Source organism: Theropithecus gelada, chromosome X (assembly GCF_003255815.1).
Source record: "Theropithecus gelada isolate Dixy chromosome X, Tgel_1.0, whole genome shotgun sequence".
In the NCBI taxonomy this organism is placed as follows: Eukaryota; Metazoa; Chordata; class Mammalia; order Primates; family Cercopithecidae; genus Theropithecus; species Theropithecus gelada.
Window position 1 is genome coordinate 101,643,196 of NC_037689.1, and position 21,895 is coordinate 101,665,090.

At 40.1% G+C, this 21,895-nt stretch overlaps 1 protein-coding gene across 2 annotated transcripts; it reads left to right on the forward strand.

Moving 5' to 3' along the window:
* Positions 1 to 5,314: 5,314 nt before the first annotated feature.
* LOC112615459 (T-complex protein 11 X-linked protein 2) lies at positions 5,315 to 17,320 on the forward strand. Of its 2 annotated transcripts, none has more exons than XM_025372143.1 (10): positions 5,315 to 5,378; positions 5,864 to 6,001; positions 8,021 to 8,123; positions 11,973 to 12,093; positions 12,828 to 13,048; positions 13,879 to 14,015; positions 14,262 to 14,482; positions 14,581 to 14,762; positions 15,524 to 15,687; positions 16,890 to 17,320. In XM_025372143.1, exons 2-10 carry the CDS (start codon positions 5,875 to 5,877, stop codon positions 17,120 to 17,122), a joined length of 1,509 nt encoding a protein of 502 aa, XP_025227928.1. In that variant the 5' UTR covers positions 5,315 to 5,378; positions 5,864 to 5,874; the 3' UTR covers positions 17,123 to 17,320. The 2 variants fall into 2 exon arrangements, with proteins under 2 accessions (XP_025227928.1, XP_025227929.1); XM_025372144.1 differs by having other exon boundaries at positions 5,339 to 5,378; positions 7,998 to 8,123; positions 12,858 to 13,048.
* Positions 17,321 to 21,895: the final 4,575 nt, after the last annotated feature.

A 21,895-nucleotide genomic window follows, 5' to 3' on the forward strand; every position in this document is an offset into this window, starting at 1 on the left:
CTCTGATGATCACTGATGTTGAGCACCTTTTCATGCGCTTGTTTGCCATTTGTATGTCTTCTTTTGAGAAATGTCTATTCAGATCTTTTGCCCATGTTTTAATTGGATTATTAGATTTTCTCCTATAGAGTTGTTTGAGCTCCTTATATACGCTAGTTATTAATCTCTTGTCAGGTGGGTAGTTTGCCAAAATTTCTCCCATTCTGTGTGTTGTCTCTTCATTTTGTGATTGTTTCCTTTGCTGTGCAGTAGCTTTTTACTTGATGTGATTCCATTTGTCTATTTTTGCCTTGGTTTGCCTGTGCTTATGGGATATTACTCAAGAAATTTTTGCCCCAGACCAATGTCCTGGAGAGTTTCCCCAATGATTTCTTGTAGTAGTTTCATAGTGGTGAAACAACAGGGGTGAAAGTGGGTATCCTTGTTGTGTTCCAGATCTTACAGGAAAGACTTTCACTTTTTAACCCATTCTTGTGATACTAGCTGTGGGTCTCTGCTTTTTATGGCTTTTCTTATGTTGAGGCGTGTTCCTTCTATACACAGTGTTTTGGGGATTTTTATGATAAGGTAACGTTGAATTTTATCAAATGCTTTTTCAGCATCACTTGAAATGATAATATGATTTTCGTCCTTCATTCTGTTGGTATGGTGTATCACACTGATTTATTTGTGTATGTTAAACCATCCTTGCATCCCAGGGATAAATCCCTCTTGGTCATGATTAAAGATATTTCTAATGTATTGTTGAATTGGGTTTGCTAGTATTTTGTTGAGGGTTTTTGCATCAACATTCATCAGAGACATTGGCCTGTAGTTTTCCTTTTTTGATGTGTGTTTGTCTGGTTTTGGTATCAGGGTAATACAGGCATTGTACGATGAGTCTGAAAATATTTCTCCTCCTCTATTTTTCAGAATAGTTTGAGTAGGACTGGTATTAGTTCTTCTTTAAATGTTTGGTAGAATTTAGCAGTGAAGTCATAAGGTCTCGGGCTTTGCTTTAATATAGACGGAGACTATTTATTAAGGCTTTACTGTGTTACTTGTTATTGGTCTGCTCAGGTTTTGGATTTCTTCGTAGTTCAATCTTGGTAGATTGCATGTGTCTAGAAATTTATCCATTTCTTCTAGATTTTCCAATCTATTGGCATATACTTGCTCATAGTAGCCACGGGTGATTCTTTGAATTTCTGTGGTATCAGTTGTAATGTCTCCTCTTTCATCTCTGATTTTATTGATTTGGGTCTTCTCCATTTTGTTCTTCGTGAGTCCAGCTAAACATTTGTCAATTTTGTTTACCTTTGACAAAAAAAAGAAAAAAACCAAAAAACACAACTTTTTGTTTCATTGATCTTTTGTATTGTTTTCTTCATTGCAACTTCATTTATTTCTGTTCTGATCTTTATTCTTTTCTTCTAATTTACTCTTGATTTTATAGTTCTTTTTTTTTCTTTTTTTTTATACTTTAAGTTCTAGGGTACATGTGCACAATGTGCAGGTTTGTTAAATATGTATACATGTGCCATGTTGGTGTGCTGCACCCACTAACTCCTCATTTACATTAGGTATCTCTCCTAAGGGTATCCCTCCCTTCTCCCCCCTCCCCACAATAGGCCCCAGTGTGTGATGTTCCCCTTCCTGTGTCCAAGTGATCTCATTGTTCAATTCCCACCTATGAGTGAGAACATGCAGTATTTGGTTTTCTGTTCTTGCGATAGTTTGCTGAGAATGATGGTTTCCAGCTGCATCCATGTCCCTACAAAGGACACGCAGTCATCCTTTTTAATGGCTGCATAGTATTCCATGGTGTATATGTGCCACATTTTCTTAATCCAGTCTGTCACTGATGGACATTTGGGTTGATTCCAAGTCTTTGCTATTGTGAATAGTGCCGCAATAAACATACGTGTGCATGTGTCTTTATAGCAGCATGACTTATAATCCTTTGGGTATATCCCCAGTAATGGGATGGCTGGGTCATATGGTATTTCTAGTTCTAGATCCTTGAGTAATTGCCACACTGTTTTCCACAATGGTTGAACTAGTTTACAGTCCCACCAACAGTGTAAAAGTGTTCCTATTTCTCCACATCCTCTCCAGCACCTGTTGTTTCCTGACTTTTTAATGATTGCTATTCTAACTGGTGTGAGATGGTATCTCATTGTGGTTTTGATTTGCATTTCTCTGATGGCGAGTGATGATGAGCATTTTTTTATGTGTCTGTTGGCTGTATGAATGTCTTCTTTTGAGAAGTGTTTGTTCATATCCCTTACCCACTTTTTGATGGGGTTGTTTATTTTTTTCTTGTAAATTTGTTTGAGTTCTTTGTAGGTTCTGGATATTAGCCCTTTGTCAGATGAGTAGATTGCAAAAATTTTCTCCCATTCTGTAGGCTGCCTGTTCACTCTGATGGTAGTTTCTTTTGCTGTGCAGAAGCTCTTTAGTTTCATTAGATCCCATTTGTCAATTTTGGCTTTTGTTGCCGTTGCTTTTGGTGTTGAAGTCCTTGCCCATGCCTATGTCCTGAATGGTATTACCTAGGTTTTCTTCTAGGGTTTTTTATGGTTTTAGGTCTAACATTTAAGTCTCTAATCCATCTTGAATTAATTTTCGTATAAGGAGTAAGGAAAGGATCCAGTTTCAGCTTTCTACTTATGGCTAGCCAATTTTCCCAGCACCATTTATTAAATAGGGAATCCTTTCCCCATTTCTTGTTTTTCTGAGGTTTGTCAAAGATCAAATGGCTGTAGATGTGTGGTATTGTTTCTGAGGGTTCTGTTCTGTTGCATTGTTTTTATAGTTCTTTACGATGCATTGCATCATTAGGTTTTTTATTTGAAGTTGTTCTTTTTAATGTAGGCATTAACAGCTATAAATTTTGATATTAGTACCGTTTTTTTCTGTATCCCATAGATTTTGGTATGTTGTGTTTTCATTATCATTTCTTTCATAAAATTTTCCAGTTTCCTTTTTAATTTCTTTTTTGATCCACTGTTCATTTATGTGCATATTGTCTAATTTCCTAGGAGTTGCCTAGGAATTGCAGTCTTTGTATCCTAGGCTTCCCTTCAGGTTTACCTGGGACCCCAGGGCACTTTGGCCTGTAGTAGTGTGGGTTGCTGAGAGACTCAAGTTCTCCACCCTGGAATGGGTGAATCCCCTCTAGCTAGGTCTGGTCCAAATGCTCCCTATGTGAGTGGGCACTGGCTGAGCCCAGCACGGCTTTGCTCTCTGCTATGACAGGGTAGCACTGAGTTCAATGTGAAGTTTCCCAGTCACTGCCCTCTTCTTCTCCCAAGTGTATGGACTCTCTGGGCTGCACAGTTGCTGCCAAGGGATGGGGGAGGGGTGGCATCTGTGATTTAAGACTGTCTCTGTCTGACCTCTTGAATGCCTGTTTCAACAATATGAAGTTAAAACCAGGCACTGTGATTGCTCACCTGATTTTCGGTTCTCATGATGATGCTTTTCTGTATGCAGATAGTGGTTACAATTTGGTGTTCCTGCAGGGAGTACACAAGGTATAGCCTCCTATTCCACCATCTTTCTCTGTCCCTCTAGTTGGTTCTTGACAACTATTGATAAAACGTATTATTAAATGCAGTATCTGGGCCATCCCTAGGCAAAATGTGATTTGCTGTTTTCCACTAGTTCTCTTCCTTTATTTTTCCCGCACTTCTATTTCCCCTCATTACATCTCCCAGGAGATTTCAATATTACAAGACACTTATAAAGACTATTTCACTATTTGAATGAAGCGCTGATAGAATTTTAGGTATCACTGGGTAGAGTTTTTTTTTTAACAATGCAGTTTTGTGAGAAGATGAATTGGTGTCATTCTCGAAGGTCTTTCTTAGAACGAAATACAATAGAATTCTGATTTTTAAAATGAGAAATGAACTTCTGGTATAGTGAAACATATGGCTTATGATTGTGTAATTTTGTGTTCAAATCAAGAAAAACATATTTAAACATTTATCCTGGGGTTGATGTGAGAGCAATTTGTTTCACAGTTGACATTACTGAAGGAAATACTAGGAGAGGATGAGGAGGAAATTCAGATTTAGTATTTATTAGTAAAATAAACTCTTTAGCTAAGAGCTAACTTTACTAGCCAAGTTCCCTCATATCCTCTTGTGCCTGGAAGTTAAGGTGGATTTTTCCTAGGCTGGAAAGTTCTTGAACCTCTTTCCCATAACTTTCTTCTTCAAAATTCCCATGTTGTGCAAGATATTCACACTGTACTATTGCCACTAACAAGGTGAGGATTGTGGTGAGAATCTGGTCACCGCATAGTCTTAATTTATAAAAGAAACAAGTCAATGTGTTAAGAAATTAAGTCAGAGTAAGAGAGGGATCAAATAGTATAGTGTGGAAATGTATATATGCTGGAAATAGGCCAGTCCAGGGATTCTCATATGACTGTGGTGAATGGCAAGTGGAGAGACAAAGTAGACTAGGACTGAAGAGTGAGCAGCATGAGGCCCCTTAGGATCATCCGTTCCAGTGCCCTCAGTTTACAGATGAGCTCCAAAGCTCACAATTGGATTGCAATGAAGAGCATGCCAAGAATTGAGCTGAAAGACCCCTAACCAAAATGTAGGATTCCTCTCAGGCTTATGGTCTTGCCCCTTTACCACACAGCTTCTGTGGCTAGCCCTTTAAAATGATTCTTGATTTCCATATTTGTAAAATGAGAGTTTAACAGTTTATGTGTCTCTCCTTACTTTGTGTGGAGGATTCACTTATACAAAAGATAAAAGAAAACCCAAAACAGATTTCTGGAATTTTGTAGCCCTGTTGGTTCTTCATTTGTAGGGGCTGTATGAACAGCATGAAGTGAAACAAATAAATAACAAATGCTTATTTTCTCCCCTAAATAGTTATTTCAATGCTATCTTTTTTTTTTTTTTTTTTTCTGGGGCAGTAGGGATAAAAGCTTTGAACAGTTCACTCATGAGGAGCAGGGCTTGAGAAGATTACTTTCAAGTTCCTGAGGGGCTCCGAGCCTGGGCGGGAGGGTATGAACACGAAGCCTCCTTATGTCTATCTCAGCCTCCTGCCTTTATCACCCAATGGTGAGGCCCTGCTTGCCTTTCCTGTTCTCTTGGTTTCCAAGGCACCCTGGGCAATTGATACCACCCTGTTACCCTGGAAATGGATCACCCTTTGTTTTCACGTTTGGACTCTCCTATCTAGTGCCACTGGTAGGGGTGCGATCCTGGCGGACCTCATAATCTCCATGGCTCCGTCCTACTCCTCTCTGATGATCTCCCCTCTCCTGCTGGCTACAATGGTACTTCCCAGGACCAGGTTGGGCAGGCAGAGGGGCTTCACTAGCAGACACAGCGGCGAGGCAGCCAGTCAAGGACTAGGAGGAGGTGAGGGACTAGGGTTCCGAGGGCCGTGGGGGATACCCTGTTGCCTGAGTCCAGGCCGCCAGAGCCCCTTCAGGAAGGTCTGGAGCAGGAGCTAAGGAGTTAGAAGGTATTCCAGGACCAGTGAAAGGTAGCCAGAGCCGAGAAAGATTCCTTTCCTAGCTTGGTCAGTAATGTGCAGTGTGCCCCGCTTCTGGCGAGTTATTGTCCATCTCTGGGCCTTGTTTTCCTCTTCTGCTTGCCCAACACTAAACTTCTTGATTTCAGTAAAGGAAGTGCCGCTAATTCCCCTTCCCCTCAAGGCCTGTTTGAAGACCCTAGTTGTTCCTTTGAGAACCTTTGAGCCCTAGTCCTTAATCCTTTCAACTGAGGACAGAGGGTTCATTCACCAGGACACCCAATTGTAGTTGAAGAGCGCTCTTTCTTTTTGTCCGTGGGCGAGAGTCAGGTCTTACACAGCTTGCCTCTTCTTTTCTCTCCAATTCCAGATAACATCAAGATGCCGAAGACTGAGGAAACTGTGTTGCAGAATGATCCCAGTGTAGCGGAGAATGGGGCCCCTGAGCCTAAAACACCAGGGCAGAGCCAGAAAAGCAAGAGTTTCTGTTTACATGACCAGTGTCCTGGTAGGTCTAGAATCATGTCATCACTTCTATGGACAGCAATTAGGCTAAAGGAATAGACAGCCTGTGATTTAAGGGCCTTTAAGGGATATAGAAGGCTCTTGCAACCCTGCATTTTTCCTTACTAATCCTTCTGTTAGTCTTCTTTTGGATTATTCTTTCTCTTGTCTTTCTGCCCCCTCTAATTTTTACATGCAGGACTTAGGCCCCTAATGGGTAAGTAAAATTAAAAGATTTTGGTTTTAGAGAAAGAGACCAACAAAGCAAATTACTTGTGTTTTACAATAGTCGAGAGTGATTTAGTCAGTTCAAAGTACGGGAAATAAATAGCATTTTTGTATTTTGATTTTGTAAAGTGTAAATGGTAGATCTAGGACAGATCAGAAGTGATCCAAATTATCTGTTGCTTCAATTGTGTTCTGTCCTTTTCCAGGGGTGCTTTGTTGACATAAAAATTACCACTGCTCTGGGGTAAAATTATTTAGATCTTTAATAATAGCATTTTTATGTGAACTTTGGGACTTTAAATCTTTTTCACACCTTATATTAGGCATTTGAAGCTTTGGCTTGACTAGTCCAACCTCACAGGAACTCAAATTGCAGTTATTTTACAATAATCTCCAGTGAATTTAACCAAAGATTAATCTGCAGACCTCTCCAGATGTAGCAGTTTGATCTAACCTCTTGAAGACTGAAGCGGGAAAAAGTATGAAGTTGAATCACATGTGTTTCTCTGGTGGCCACTTGGGGCCACTGCTAGTAAGCAGAATGGCACAATTCAGACTTCATAATGCCTCTCAAATAAATGATGTCTTAATGAATTAAGTAGATGGTGTATTTTAACATATGTAGCTTTTTCGTTAGGATAGAAAGGAAATATCAGTTGATGAGACTAACTTTTCAAGAAAAGTCTCATCGACTGTTTTTTAATGAAAAATAAATGGGCATACCTAGACCATCTTCTTGGAGTGAGTTTTAGGATTCTTATATGTGAGTTTTATTATATCTTGAGGATCAATAGTTCTCTCTCACCAAGTTATGAAATTACATTGAAATTGAGTTACAAAATCATTTTATTGCATATTTTATTTTACATATCAAGTAATAATTGTAACTACTATATATACTTTGTTCCACTACCAAAAGTACTCTGCATAATGAATTTAGAACATTGGTTCCCAAATTCCAGTGCCGGGCTGTGACATAGTTCTTACCAATATTGAATGAAATAAAACAATAAAGATGTTGTAATGAGTTTTCAAAATAATGTTAAATTGATTCAATTTAAAATTATTCTTAATGCTGACTGTGTTTTCTTTATACTTTCTGAGGTATTAAAATATGTTTTCTTTTTATGAAGTGATTATTTTGATGATGTAGGGTAGTTTTCTTGTTTGTTTGTTTGTTTGCTTTCGTGTCCATATGTGGAAAAATAAAAATTGTTCTAATCATTATCCGTCACTCGTGTTTTGAAATGTTGTCTGTTGAATTCCCAGATTTGGAAACTACTGTTTTAGAAGCAGGATTCAGCTTTAGAGCCATCTAGTAAGATTTGCGTGGTATCTATAAGGAGATTTTAGTCTTCATCTTGTGTGTAGCCCCTGAGGTAGGAAGAGAACAGTGGGAACACAGTTACTTTTAGATACACGTTAATTTTACAAATCACAACTTATTCATTGTTTGCTGTGTTTTACTTATGGTTTTACATTTCAAGTGGAAGGTTTTGAAATCTGTTTTATGTTTTTCAAAAACTAATTTCTTCCTCCCATGCCTGACTTCTCTGAGATGTTCAGTGTTACTGAAGAGCAAGGATTTCAGAAAACTTCTAATAGTAAAATGTTTGAATGAGTCTGTGTAAGATCCGTTTGATGAATCTAAACTTGGGAGCCTTACTTGGCAGAGTGAATCTCTAAATAAAATAAAAATTCTCCTTCTGTGGGTTCCCTGTTGATGATGGTTACACTTTTTTTTTTTTTTTTTTTTTTTCCCCAGAGAGCAGACCTGATGTCTTTTCTGTCACAGATCTGATAGAGACAGTTAATGAAGTTTCCAAGCTGAGCATCGCACATGAAATCGTAGTAAACCAAGATTTCTATGTGGAAGAGACCATTTTACCTTCAAACAGGTACAGATTTTTCAGGTTTTTTTCCAGTTTACTCTTCCTGGGGCGTAGGTACATAGACAAATGGCTTTTGGTCAGGTTTGAAGCATCTTATTAATAAATTTAATGGTTGAGTATGTCTTATATAGTACCAACAAACCAGTGTAATTACAACTTTTAAAGGGTCAAAGCAGCAAATTATATTTAAACAGGTAATAAACCACTCCAGTTACAGGTTGAACATCCCAAATCTGAAATCCACGATGCTCCAAACTCCAAAACGTTTCGAGTACCAACGTGATGCTCAAAGGAAATGCTCATTGCAGTATACTACAAGTATGCTGCAAATATTCCAAAATCCAAAAAATCCATAATCTGGCTAGGCGCAGTGTCTCACGACTGTTAAGTTCCAACACTTTGGGAGGCCGAGGCAGGTGGATTGCCTGATCCCAGGAAGTCAAGGCCAGCCTGGGCAGCATGGCAAAACCTTGTCTATGCAAAAAATACAAAAATCAGCCGGGCATGGTGTGCATGCCTATAGTCCCAGCTACTCAGGAGGCTGAGGTGGGAGGATACCTTGAGCCTGGGAAGCAGGCGTTGCAGCGAACTGAGATCGCGATCGCACCACTGCACTCCAGTCTGGGCGACATAGTGAGACCCTGTCTCAAAAAAACAACAACAATAATAATAATCCGTAATCCAAAGTACTCCCGTCCCAAGCATCTTGGAAAAGGGGTATTCATTCTGTATTGTCAGAATGTTCATTTCAGGATCTTAGTTAATAATGAAACATAGAGTGATTTTTCAGATCTTTTCAGACAGACTTGGAAGAAGTAACTCCTAGCCGTTCATCTTTTAATTGTCTACGGATTAAAGAGACGCAGATGAGTAGATTTTCTAATAGTGGTTTTGTTCAGTCTTCATGGGTAGGAAATTTCAGGGGACATTTCTGCTTCATAATCAGTGTAATAAAGACTCTGCAAATCAAGATTAGATCCCTGTCAATAAATAGTGTGCTTCTACAATTAGGCTTTATATTGGTTTCTCTTAATTATATTGATATCGCAATATATGATTAAGAATCATTCAGCATTTATGGATTGAATGCTTCTAGTATTTATTAAGAGTTAAATGGGTTGATTTCTTTGTCTGAGTCTGTATTTTATGGTATTTCTAATTTCCCACCTTAAATGCTTCTGTTATTTTGCCACTTTTGGGATTCTGTTACATAAAGCACTCCTCGCTTTGTCAGTGGTTCTCTTGATCTTCATACTTCTTAGATTTGCCTTTGCCTGTTGCCAAGGATGGCTTACCTGAAGGAAGTTTTTACCAAAACACAGGTCTTGTAGCATCTCCCTCATTGCCTTTATAGTCCCTGGGGCCTGAGTTAGATTCATTTTTCTCCTGGTAGGGGTGTAGAAAAAAGTGAAACTAAGAGAATGAAGGTCTGTTACAGTGGCTAGGGATCTCAGGGGGTGGGTAGATGACGCAGGAGGAATGATATTATTTAGGGCTTGAATTTCACTGTGTATTCAAATTAACGGGCTTTTTCAAATGTAGTAATACAAAATGTATACTGGATAAGAGGTTGAAATAGAGTTTGGGATTATACATTATCTACAGATAATTGACAATTAGTTTTCCCTTTGGGCTTATAAAATTATACTAAGCACAGTTATTGTTTTTTGGTGAAGACTTTCTTAATAAGGTAACACTTGAATTGAGTCTTTTCAGGTGGTTTAGGGGAGAAGGGACTCTCCTGGAAGAGGAAATGTCATTTCAGAGGCATAGAGGGATGGAAGACAATTATATATTAATTATAAGTGGACTGTTATTGTTAGAGCACAGGACGTAGGAGGAGAAAGAAAGTTAAGGTAGGAGAAGTGGCAGAATAGGATCGTGAAGGGTCTTAAAGGCCACGTACACTGCTAGAGATAGGCAGCTTCTGAAAAACTTTAAATGAGTATGCTATTATGATCAGATTTCTATCTTAGAAAACTCATTGATTTTATCAAAAATATGTATCATTGTTGGGGTAAGGTTTTGTAGGTAGAAGGTGGCCATTTAATAGACCATAGCAATAGTTCGGGAAAGAGATGACAGTGGGTGGGGACTGATTCCAGAGATATTTATGAAGCAAAATCTCTGGAATTTGGTGACTGAGTGGATAAAAGACATGAGGGGAAAGGAATTAAGAAGGGCTGCAGTACATACCAGATAGATAATAGTTGAACTTTCACAGGTTAGATTGTTGTGTTGGAGGAGAAACTTTGAATTTTTATTTCATATATTTATTAATCACTTGTGTTTTTGTAAACAGAAAGCATACATTACTATTATATATATGTATGTGTACATATACACATACACATACATATATGTATGTGTACATATAGCTATATGTCTATGTACATATACACATACACATGCACACACATGTGTAGATATACACATACACATACACATATATGTATATATACACATATACACATACCCATATGTGTGTATATACATATACGCACACATACACATATATGTGTGTATACACATACACACACATACACATATATGTGTGTATACATAACACATATATGTATACTTAGACATACACACATACATATGTGTATACATATACACAAATATATATATGTGTATACATTCACACACAACATATATGTGTATACATACATATACACACATATATGTGTATACACACATACAGATATGTGTATACATACACATACATACACATATATGTGTATACACATATACATATATACGCACAGATATGTGTATACACATATACATATATACACACACAGATATGTGTATACACATATGCATATATATGCACAGATATGTGTATACACAGACACCCACACAGATATGTGTATATACATATACACAGATACCCACAGAGATATGTGTATATACATATACATACATACACACAGGTGTGTATATATACATATGCATACATACACACACAGATATGTGCTATACATATACATATATACACATACACAAACATATGTGTATATATATATTTTTGAGAACGAGTCTCGCTCTGTCACCAGGCTGGAGTGCGGTGGTGCTATTTCAGTTCACTGCAAACTCTGCTTCCCGCGTTTAAGCAATTCTCCTGCCTCAGCCTCCCGAGTAGCTGAGACTACAGGTGCCTGTCACCACGCCCAGCTAATTTTTGTGTTTTTAGTAGAGACGGGATTTCACCATGTTGGCCAGGATGGTCTCAAACTCCTGACCTTGTTATCCGCCCGCCTCGGCCTCCCAAAATGCTGGGATTACAGGGGTGAGCCACCACGCCCGGCCTACTATTACATTTTTTAAAGAGAAAAAGTCTCAGATTTCTGGTTACAGAACTAAGTATACATGAGGAACAAATATAAAGAAGGAAGATCAGAAGTTCAGTTTTGGGCTTGCTGAATTTAAAGTGTCTCAAAAGACCTTCAAGTATTATCAAGAGATAAAGTCCTTTCCTAGATTTCAGGCCTGAAGGAAAAATAGCATCTGGTTCAAAGTTTTAAGTCTCTGGCTGTGGAAACTAAGTCACACATCCAGGCTAGATGCAGAACTAGCGTTAGAAGTCAGAGTCTCAACTCCTAGTTTATGGTTCTTCTGCTGCAGAAAGAGAGCATCTCTGGAACCCTGAGGTACCCTTCTGAGAGAATTTAGCCAATGCTTTTCCATCTGAGACTAACTTCAGTTTATTCAGCCCTTCTCAAGTGTAAACATAGGTCCTCCTAGCCTGTCAATTTAATGGTCTTTCATAATTTTAAATGTTGTTTGGGAAATTATGATCCTGTATCAATTCTCTAGGTAAAGAGCAATCTGCTCATTTAACCCTTCTTATAGTGTAGAAGGCAGGTTTGCGGAGGCAATGTACAATGCTTTTTGGAACCATCTGAAGGAACAACTGTTGAGTACTCCTCCTGACTTCACCTGTGCTCTTGAACTTCTAAAAGATGTTAAGGAGGTGAGTAACCAACTCCCATTCGTGGATGGGAAGTTCCTGGGCATCTCAGAACCTTGGATCGTCAATGGCTATTAATATATCAAGTAGCATACTTTTTTATTAACGTAACCTACTACTTAAATAGATAAGATGGGGCAGCTTCCATTTTATTTGTATGAGATGAAACTTGACCATTGGGCGATTACTATAACAATATATAACTCAAATAAACAAATTCTTACTGAAACCCCACTATGGTCTATGTGTTTCAGAAGCCCAGAGATGAATAGGAGAGCCCTTGCCCACAAGGAACTTACCTGTTTGAGTCAAAAGGCTATTTCAAGGGAACCTTAAAGATTCCAAATTTGCTACTTTATCCTCACACTTTGGAGTAAAACAATCTAAAAATGTCTTTATCCTTTATTAAGAATGACTCATCTCCTTGTGGTGGTGTGTATTTCATATTTCTAATATCCTACACATTTAAAACCACATTCTTATTTTTATTCATATTTTTACCTCATTCTACCTAAAAAATAATAATGACTACTAATATAACTGATCCCAGTGAAACCTTGAATGGTAACTGTCCTCTAAACAGAAAGAAATCATACTCTCTAAGAGAGTTAGAGACTCAGTTTTCTACCCCCCAGAAGACATAATCTGGGATGCCTTTGGCCTAAGAGTGTAGTTCATTGGAGAAAGTTTGAGGTTCTAAACAGAACTTGGCTCCTTTGATTTCCTTTGTTGGGCAGACCTTGCTATCACTGCTATTACCATGGCAGAACCGCCTAAGAAATGAGATAGAAGAAGCTCTGGACACAGATCTCCTCAAGCAGGAAGCAGAACATGGGGCCCTGGATGTCCCTCATCTTTCTAACTACATTCTCAATTTGATGACTCTGCTATGTGCACCAGTTCGAGATGAAGCGATACAGAAACTAGAGGCCATAACAGATCCAGTACAGTTACTGAGGTGAGAGTCTAGATGTGCTGTCCCCCAAATCTGCCTTAGACCCTGTGCTGGAGAACTCTGAGCCAGATGCTGTGATATAGCCCCTGTCTTATCTAGCTCTTGACACTGTGCTGGAGAACTCTGAGCCAGATGCTGTGATATAGCCCCTGTCTTATCTAGCTCTTGTGTACTGATGACCTGACTAACACACCCTTTCTCCTTTCTGGATTATTGGCTTTTATTTTCCAAGGACAGTCTCCCAGGGTTCCTTTGATGATCTTTAGATCAGTTGGGTCTCCTTTATGTCATGATACTGTTAAGACATTAAGGTACAGTAATTCTTTCTCCTATAGATTGCAAATTGCCTTTTCCCAGATGTTGTCCTGTTTGTCCCAACTCAAACCTTGTGAGGGGACAGGAAAGAGGATTCTCCGTGTTTCACAGCTAGAAGAACCAGGACCTGGAATAGTAAAATGATCTGCTCAAGGAGTTAGAAATTCAGTCACCCACATCCCAGCTACCCACATATAATTGTTAACACCTTGGTGATTTTCCTTTCACTGACTACCCTTTTTTTTTTAAGGTGACAAAATGACTACAGGCGAAAGACCTCTAATATGGTAGTTAAAGTGTCAGGAGGTATAACTGTCCTTAGTTTTGCCATCAACTCACTCTATGGCCTTGGGTCACTGGTCACAATACCATTATTCATAAGTTGAAGTAGGACTATTTGTTTTTAAGGCTTTTTCTAACTCTCAGATACTCTGCTTTTATGGCTCCTTGCTTGGATTCCACCCTTCCACACTAGATTTCCTTTAATAGTGTAAATGTTCTGTTTCTCCCTATGGCAGGGGCATCTTCCGTGTTCTGGGCCTAATGAAAATGGACATGGTGAACTATACCATCCAGAGCTTTCGACCCTACCTGCAGGAGCATTCCATCCAGTATGAACAAGCTAAATTCCAGGAACTCCTTGATAAACAGCCCAGTATGTTTAAAATTTAAGGGCAAGAGAGGGGAAATTCGACCTCAGGTCTGCCTTCTTATAGCAATAGAGGCTATTTTCTATTTCTTGAAAAGGAAGATTCTTCCTTGGGCAAGGGGTAGGGAGAGGGAGTGTTTCTCTAAGATCGAAAGATCTACAAAATCACTTCTTTATAGACCAGGAGTATGTCTCAAAGCTGTCCTCTTTAAGCCTTGGAATTTTACGATGCATATTTCCTTCTCGTCGTAGGTCTTCTCGATTATACCACAAAATGGCTAACCAAAGCAGCCACAGACATCACTACACCATGTCCGAGTTCTCCTGAGTCACCTAGCTCCTCTCGCAGCATGGCGTGTTCACTTCCAAACGGGGCAGGTAATAACTCAGAGCCCCCGAGTCCAACAATGGTGCTATACCAAGGCTACCTGAACCTCCTCCTCTGGGATCCTGAAAACGAAGAATTCCCTGAGGTAGGGATGTGTGTTGGGGCATTGCCTTGTTCTATGCTATTCAGTGCCTCCATTCAAACCCTCCTCTTCTGATGGGCTGTCCTTCGCTCCCTCACCAGACTCTGCTGATGGACAGAACCCGGCTCCAGGAAATGGCGTTCCAGTTGCACCAGTTAACTGTCCTGGCCTCAGTCTTGCTAGTGGCCAGAAGCTTCTCTGGTGAAATTTTATTCAGCTCATCTGAATTTGTGGATAGACTGAAATGCATCACCAAGGCCCTAACTGAGGAATTTATCTCCAGGTAATATTCGTAGATCTCTGTTAGAGGGAAAAATGTGTGGTATTTGGGACATAGGTAATATCAATACTATTATTGCTTATTCTTCATCACAAACCACACAAAGGCCCTTGGAAACGATCTGCAAAGATTTTGGTATCTTTGATAAGTTGTATTGAGGTTTGGGATACAGAGAATAAAACTTATTTTCCAAAGAGGAGAGTGTGGAAGCCAGTTTGCTGCAAATATTCCTTATGTGCTTGCTAAAAATGCATCATTATATACTTGATTGAATGACAGTGGATTTGTGCTATGTGTATCCAGAAGTTGATCAGTTGGTCAGTGATAGTGACCATTCACTGCATGTGGGGGCAGGGATATTATACCAAAGTAAAAGGAGGAGTTGGAAGTCCAGGCCTCTTAATTTATTTGCAATTTAATTGGTGGGGTAGGAGAAAAACCGTGAAAAATATCCAATAGAGTCTTAAAACAATATTTAAATACAGTTGATGGGACTGGAGAATGCTGAGTAGATCCAAGGATGGAACCGAGCCCTTGCCCAATTTACTTTGTTTTCATCGAAGTGGCGTATGGTGCTGTATGTTTGGATCAAGTGGTGCCTTGTGGGTAACAATGAGTGTATGTCATCTGCCCGGTGGCTAATGCTGTCTTCTGGTGGCAGAGAGCCGGAATTCTTCCTGGAATAGGCCTGGTTTGTGGTATGAGGCTCTCCGGACTTTGTCCCTCTGCCAGGCCCACTCTGCATTCTATCCCTCATTATCTAGGCCTGAAGAGACTATGCTGAGTGTGAGTGAACAGGTGTCTCAGGAAATCCATCAAGGCCTTAAGGACATGGGCCTCACTACTCTGAGCAGTGAAAACACAGCATCTCTCCTAGGCCAACTCCAGAACATCACCAAGAAAGAAAACTGCATTCGGAGCATTGTTGGTAAGAATCCCCATGGTCGTCGTGCAGAAAAGTGGCAAGAATGTGGGGGGTGCGGGGGTGGGTAGACCTTACCCTGAAAGTGAGTTACCTAACCATTTAAAAATGAAAAGGCATGATCATTTGGAAAGTTGTTCGCTTTAGTTTCCTCTTCTATAATGTGCATGGTTCAAATAGATCTTTTTCAATTTGGAGAATGCATGTATGGTTTGAAGGCAGCTCTGCACCCAAGATATGTCATTCACAGGTGTTGGATACTGTCACAGTAACCCTACGAATCATTCCTGGTATTTTCTTTTTTCTCTTCTCTTCTTTTCTTTTCTTTTCTTTTTTTTTTTTTTTTTTTTTTTTGAGACAAAATCTCACTCTGTTGCCCAAGCTGGAGTGAAGTGGCACGATCTAGGCTCACTGTAACCTCAAACTTCCGAGTTCAAGCGATTCTACTGCCTCAGCCTCCCGAGTAGTTGGGACTACAGGCAGGTGCCACCATGCCTGGCTAATTTTTTTGTATTTTTAGTAGAGATGGGGGTTCACCATGTTGGCCAGGTTGGTCTCGAACTCCTGACCTCGTGATACGCCTGCCTCGCACTCCCAAAGTGCTGGGATTACATAGGTGAGCCACCGCACCCAGCCCGTTCCAGGGCATATTCTAAATGTCGGTCAAGATATATGGAGAAACCCTTTCTCTATCCTATGCTTTAAGCTACCATTTGGGCCCCTACGCCTCTCCATGGAAGTGCTGTTGAGTTAGGCTGTAGGGTATGTTCCATGCTGGAATGGAAGCAGCACACTTGGCCAGCTTGCTTTGAACTTTAGCATCGGATCGTAGCCTGGATTGGGTGTATGGGCCTGAACGTGGTGCACTGGTTGCAACATGTGTTGTTACTTTCAGGTACCGGGTCTACAGTCCTCTTATTAAGTTAAATGGGCACTAGGATCTCACGTCCAGCTACATAATCTTATGAACCCCCTAGAAATTTACTACCTCAGCATCTTTTGATCATGCACTGTCCTTTGGGAGCTTGAAGGCATTCCACTCCCCCAAACAAACAAAAATCACATGTATACAGTTTACCCGAATGAGCGGAGAGGTCAGTGAATAACTCTGTTAACGCAAAACTTTGGTGAGCAGATAGAGCAAAGGCATTGTGAATTTCTTCTGAACCCTGTTTGTTCCTCTTTTCATTGTTTTCCCCTGCTCCCAGATCAGCGGATCCGTTTGTTTCTCAAATGCTGTTTGCTTCATGGCATGCAGGAGTCTCTGCTACACTTTCCTGGAGGCCTCATTCTCATTGAAAGGGAGTTGGCAGAACTGGGCTGGAAGTTTCTCAATCTGATGCATCATAATCAGCAGGTATTTGGCCCATACTATGCTGAGATCCTAAAAAACATCATCCATCCAGCTCAAGCACAAGAAACAGATGTGGAGCATAACTGATAGTGCTGGACCCCAGCCATGGCAACAGGGATCCAGGAGAGAGAGGTCAGCATGTTTCTGGGAGGACATCACCTGTGGTCAGTCGAACACTCAGCCCTCTTCCTTGCTACAGCCAGGACACAGGGATGCAGGGGTCAAGCATGTAAACACCAAATGGCCCAATCCCCTTCACTAATAAACTTCTGAGCTGCAAGAAAATTTCAGTTCCTCCTGTGTTCTAGCTAAAGTCAGGTTCTGCACCCTCATCCCCTAACTAGCTGAGTGAGAATCCAGTGGGCCCTCCGTTTTCCCTTCACTGGCTGATCATTCTTCAGTATGCTTGCCTGAGCTGGAATCTGGGCATCAGGTACTGGTAAGGGAAAATCCTGGGACTGTATAGAATAATGCCCCCTCAAAACTGGGAAGGAGCTAAGAGACCAAAGAATGACCCGGACAAGTTCAACTTGATAAGTAGATGAATTTATTGGGACTTACGTATGGGGCATTCCTGGGTGGCAGCAGGACAGCTCTGGGGATCTGCCCTGACACTCGTCTGCAAGCTGATTTTAAGCTAATTTTCTGGCTCTTTGCCTTCCATATGCAATGAGACTCTTTTTCTTGGTATGTTTCCCAGTATGCCCTGGGATGTTTTGGTTCTCACGGACACCTTGGCTCCTAAGCTGGGCACCATGCGTGGCCTTGGATCACCACCTGGCCTTCAGGGTTCAGGCAGCAGACATACAGCCTTAAGTAATCTGGTGGGGGAGGGGGGAACTCATTAACCTGCAGTCACTAGCATTATTTTCTCCAGTGAAAACTCATTTCCTTGAGGGCTTTGAAAACTCTTTGTGAGATTATCCAGAGAATGAATATAAGGGCTTCTGGAAGTCAGAAATTCACTGAATTGCAGATGAAGAGAAGTCATAGAACTCCATTTCTAGCACCACATTTCCTTATAATTTTCAAGGATACAGCAATAGTAAGAAGTTCCCAGCTCCTGTTCCAATGTCCGGTTTTAAACAGTATGAAAACTGGGGATTGGTTGAAAGTTGATATTGTGAATATCAACTTTGTGTGCCAACAAGCATTCAGCTAAGGACAGGTCTCAGCTTCCATGGGATTTCTGTTTCTTTCAAGTGATTCTGGGGGTCAGGCTTGGAATCTCTGATAATGACAGTAAACCGAAGCAATTAGGTCAGTGAGTGTCGTATCAAGTTCACTCCGATCCTATTTCTATAGCTGAATTAATCTTATCTTTCCACATCTCTAGGCTTAGAACATCTCATTCTTCTTGACAGAATCGATGTGCGTATTCAAGCGTGGGGCCGCTGCCATGCTTTTTCCCACTCCTAGTCTGGGACTCCAACTGCCAAGTTATGAATATGAGCTGACTTGGCAACACAAATGATAAATGTTCTTGGTCCACAAGGACTTGGGCTTGTTTTTAAAGACTGCAGAGGTTCATCCCATCATTCCCAGGCCAACTGCAGCAGACAAGCAGCAATCTAGAAAATTAGGTAAAAAATTAGGTTTGGATTTGGACTAGGTTTGGATTTAGAAGGGACAGGGAAAAATAGAAACTTACTTGTGGGATAGACCCAAACTGGGTGAAAAAAAAAAAAATCATATCCTCATTATTTCGGCGGATGGAAGGAGCTGAGTACAATTTACTCAGCCCAAGAAAAGTAACAGATGAGATTGGAGTTCCCTTAGTCCCAGGGGAACCACCTGATTGATTTCCCTAGAGGGTGGATACCAGATGGGTGACATAGCTGGGTAAACAGAGTGCTACTTTTACTTTGGCTGGAGATAAGGCACACAGAAAAGCTGTGGAATGGATCACTCAAGTGTTCTAATCTTGTGACTAGATAATCTCAGGACAGAGACCACGGCAGATGAATGTTTTATAATTAATAAATAGGCAGTGAGCCCGGCCTAGTTAAATTATCTAATCTGATTAGACAATACTAGTACAATTTTTTAAAAAAATATTAATTTTGGGAGCCAGATTATCTTACAGACAAGTGTGTTCTGAAGCGATCCCTGTGAAGATGACTGAGTAGTTGATGGATACTGACTTTCGGCTGCAGTGAAACTTTGCTTTATACTTTATAATTAAAATCTGACTTATTTTGATTTCTTGGAGATGTTGAGTTTATTGGTTCTCTTGTGCTTCCACATGGAGGAAATGGGAATCCTGATCCTAAACAAGGAAAGATAGCTCCGCTCAATTCTGTTCACCATTTAGGGATGGATGGATGCACAGTTAGATAGGTGGAACATGCACATGGTTAAAAATGACATGCAGTACAGATAAAATTTGGTTTCTTTCCCACCCCTGTATCTCATTTGTCCTACTTAGAGGAAACTATTTCCAGGTTTTTGTGTATACTTCTAAAGATATTCTGTGCATATGCAAGTATATATTATAATTACAACTAATATTTGTGAGTGTGTATGCGCCAGGCACTCTTTTAAGCACTCTACATATATTATTTCAATTATTCTTTAACAATTTATCTCCAATCTACTTTTCCAATTTTAGAACAATGTGGTACAGAAAGCTCTAATTGAGGGTGAGAACCTGTGTTTGTTTGTTTATATATTTATTTATTTATCTGGTCTTCTTTGAGTGAGTAAGGGAAAATAATTTCACTTTCTTGGGCTTTTTCTTTGTCTTCATCTATAAAATTCAATACTTGACTAAATTACTGATTTTGTTGTTCAATTCTATAGAGTTATTTGTCGAAAAATGAAATCTTTCCAGAAAGACCACGAATAAGAGAGATCAAAGCTAGGCAGCTTGAGTTGAAGTAGAGCTGGAAGAAGGAGTTTTGAGGACTGTTTCAAAACCACTGGACTAGATCATCTCTAGAGGTTCCTGTATTATTTTCTTCTTTTCTTATGGCTGTTGTAACAAACTACCCCCTGAACTTTGTGGCTTAAAATAACATACATTTATTCTTTTATCATCCTGAGTGTCAGAAGACCAAAATCAGTTTCAGTGGGTCAAAATCAGGAAGTCAGCAGGACCAGGCTCCCTCTGGTAGCTCTAACGGAGAATCCATTGCCTTGCCATTTTTAGCTTCTGAAGCTGTATTCTTTATTCCTTGGCAAGGCAATGGATTCTTCCCTGGAGCTTCCAGAGCTCCCATTCCTTTACCATCCAAGCCAGCATCATAGCGTCTTGTGTCAGTCACCACATTGCGTCCTTCTATGTGAAATGTCCCTCTCCTTCCCTCTTAATAAGGAAACGTTCTTACATTTAGCGCCAGGCAGGATAATCTCCCCACCTCAAGATCCTTAGTCACATTTGTAAAGTCCCTTTTGCCATATGAGGTGACAGTCAAGGGTTCCAGAGACTACAACATGGATATCTTTGGAGGCCATTATTTAGCTTACCACAGCCTACCCTCTAACTTCCCAAAATTCATGTTCATTCTACATGCAAAATATATTTGCCTCACCTCAATATCCCCAAAAGTCTTGACTCCAACTAGAGTTGAAAATCTCATCTGTAAATCATCTAAACCAGGTATGAGACAGACTCTGGGCATGATCCTTCTTGAGGCAAAATTTCTTTTCGTCAGTGGCCCTGCGAGCTAGAAAAAAGGTTACCTCTTTTTTATTACAGTGGTGACACGGACATAGGATAATAGTTATAGACATTCCCTCTCCCAACGGGAAAAAAATGAAAGCAAGCAAAAAGTTACGAGCTCCAAACCAACTTGAAATCCAATCGGGTAAACTCGTTTAGGTTTCAAGGCCTGGGAATATTCCTCCGTGGCTAGAGGTTCTGCCCTGTATGCCTGAAGTTCCATCCTTTAAGTGAACAGAGCCAGGCTCTGTCCTCAGAGTCATCTTTTTTTGTTTTTGTTTTTGTTTTTGTTTTGAAGAGTAATACATGTTTGCAGCAGAATACTTTTATCTGCCTGTTTCTTGCCTGTAGAATTTTGGAAGTCCAACAGCCTTCTTTTATTTCATCCTCTCTCTGTCACTTTCAGTTCAAGTTGGCAGTGTTTCTGCTGGCATGGCATTCTTTGAAAACCTCATGGGTCTACTCTATGTGTTGAGGATTCTCTCCACTGGACAAGAGGTTACTTGACAGATCTTTCCTGGATAATCTTATCTCTATTCCTGGATTCTGCTGAGAAGATCGAGGGGACCCACGAGTCACATGCATGATTTAATTGAGCCCTGCGAATATTCTGATCTTTTCATCCTTTCAATGCTTTAGCAAAAGATTCTCCAGCCATATCCTTGGCTTTCTTCTTACTGCATGTTTTCCTGAGAGTCAATCTCCCAATTTTAGCATTTTGTGCAGTCTGAATAGGCTGAGAATTTCCCACATCTTAAAGTCTTGGTTCCTTTTTGCTTAACAGCTCTCATCCCTCAATTTCTCCTTTTATTCTTGTATTATGCTATAAGCACCACTAAGAAACCAGACCACAGCTTCAACATGTTACTGGGAAATCTACTCAAATAAATATTCGGGTTCATCCCTTTTAAGTTCTGCTTTCCACACAAATGTAAGGCACAATTGAGCTGAGCTTTCTGCCCCGATGTGACAAGAATACCCTGTCTCCCAGTTTCCAAAAACATGTTTCTTCTTTCTGAGCCCTCAACAGCAGTGCCTTTTATCATCCATATTTCTACCAACAGTTCTGTGATAATTTAGGTATTCTCTAAGACAATATAGGCTTTCTTTGCTGCACGAGTCACTCCCTTGTGCTACATTCTTTATTGAGATATAATTCACACAACAAGAGTTTCCTATTTTAAAAGATACAATTC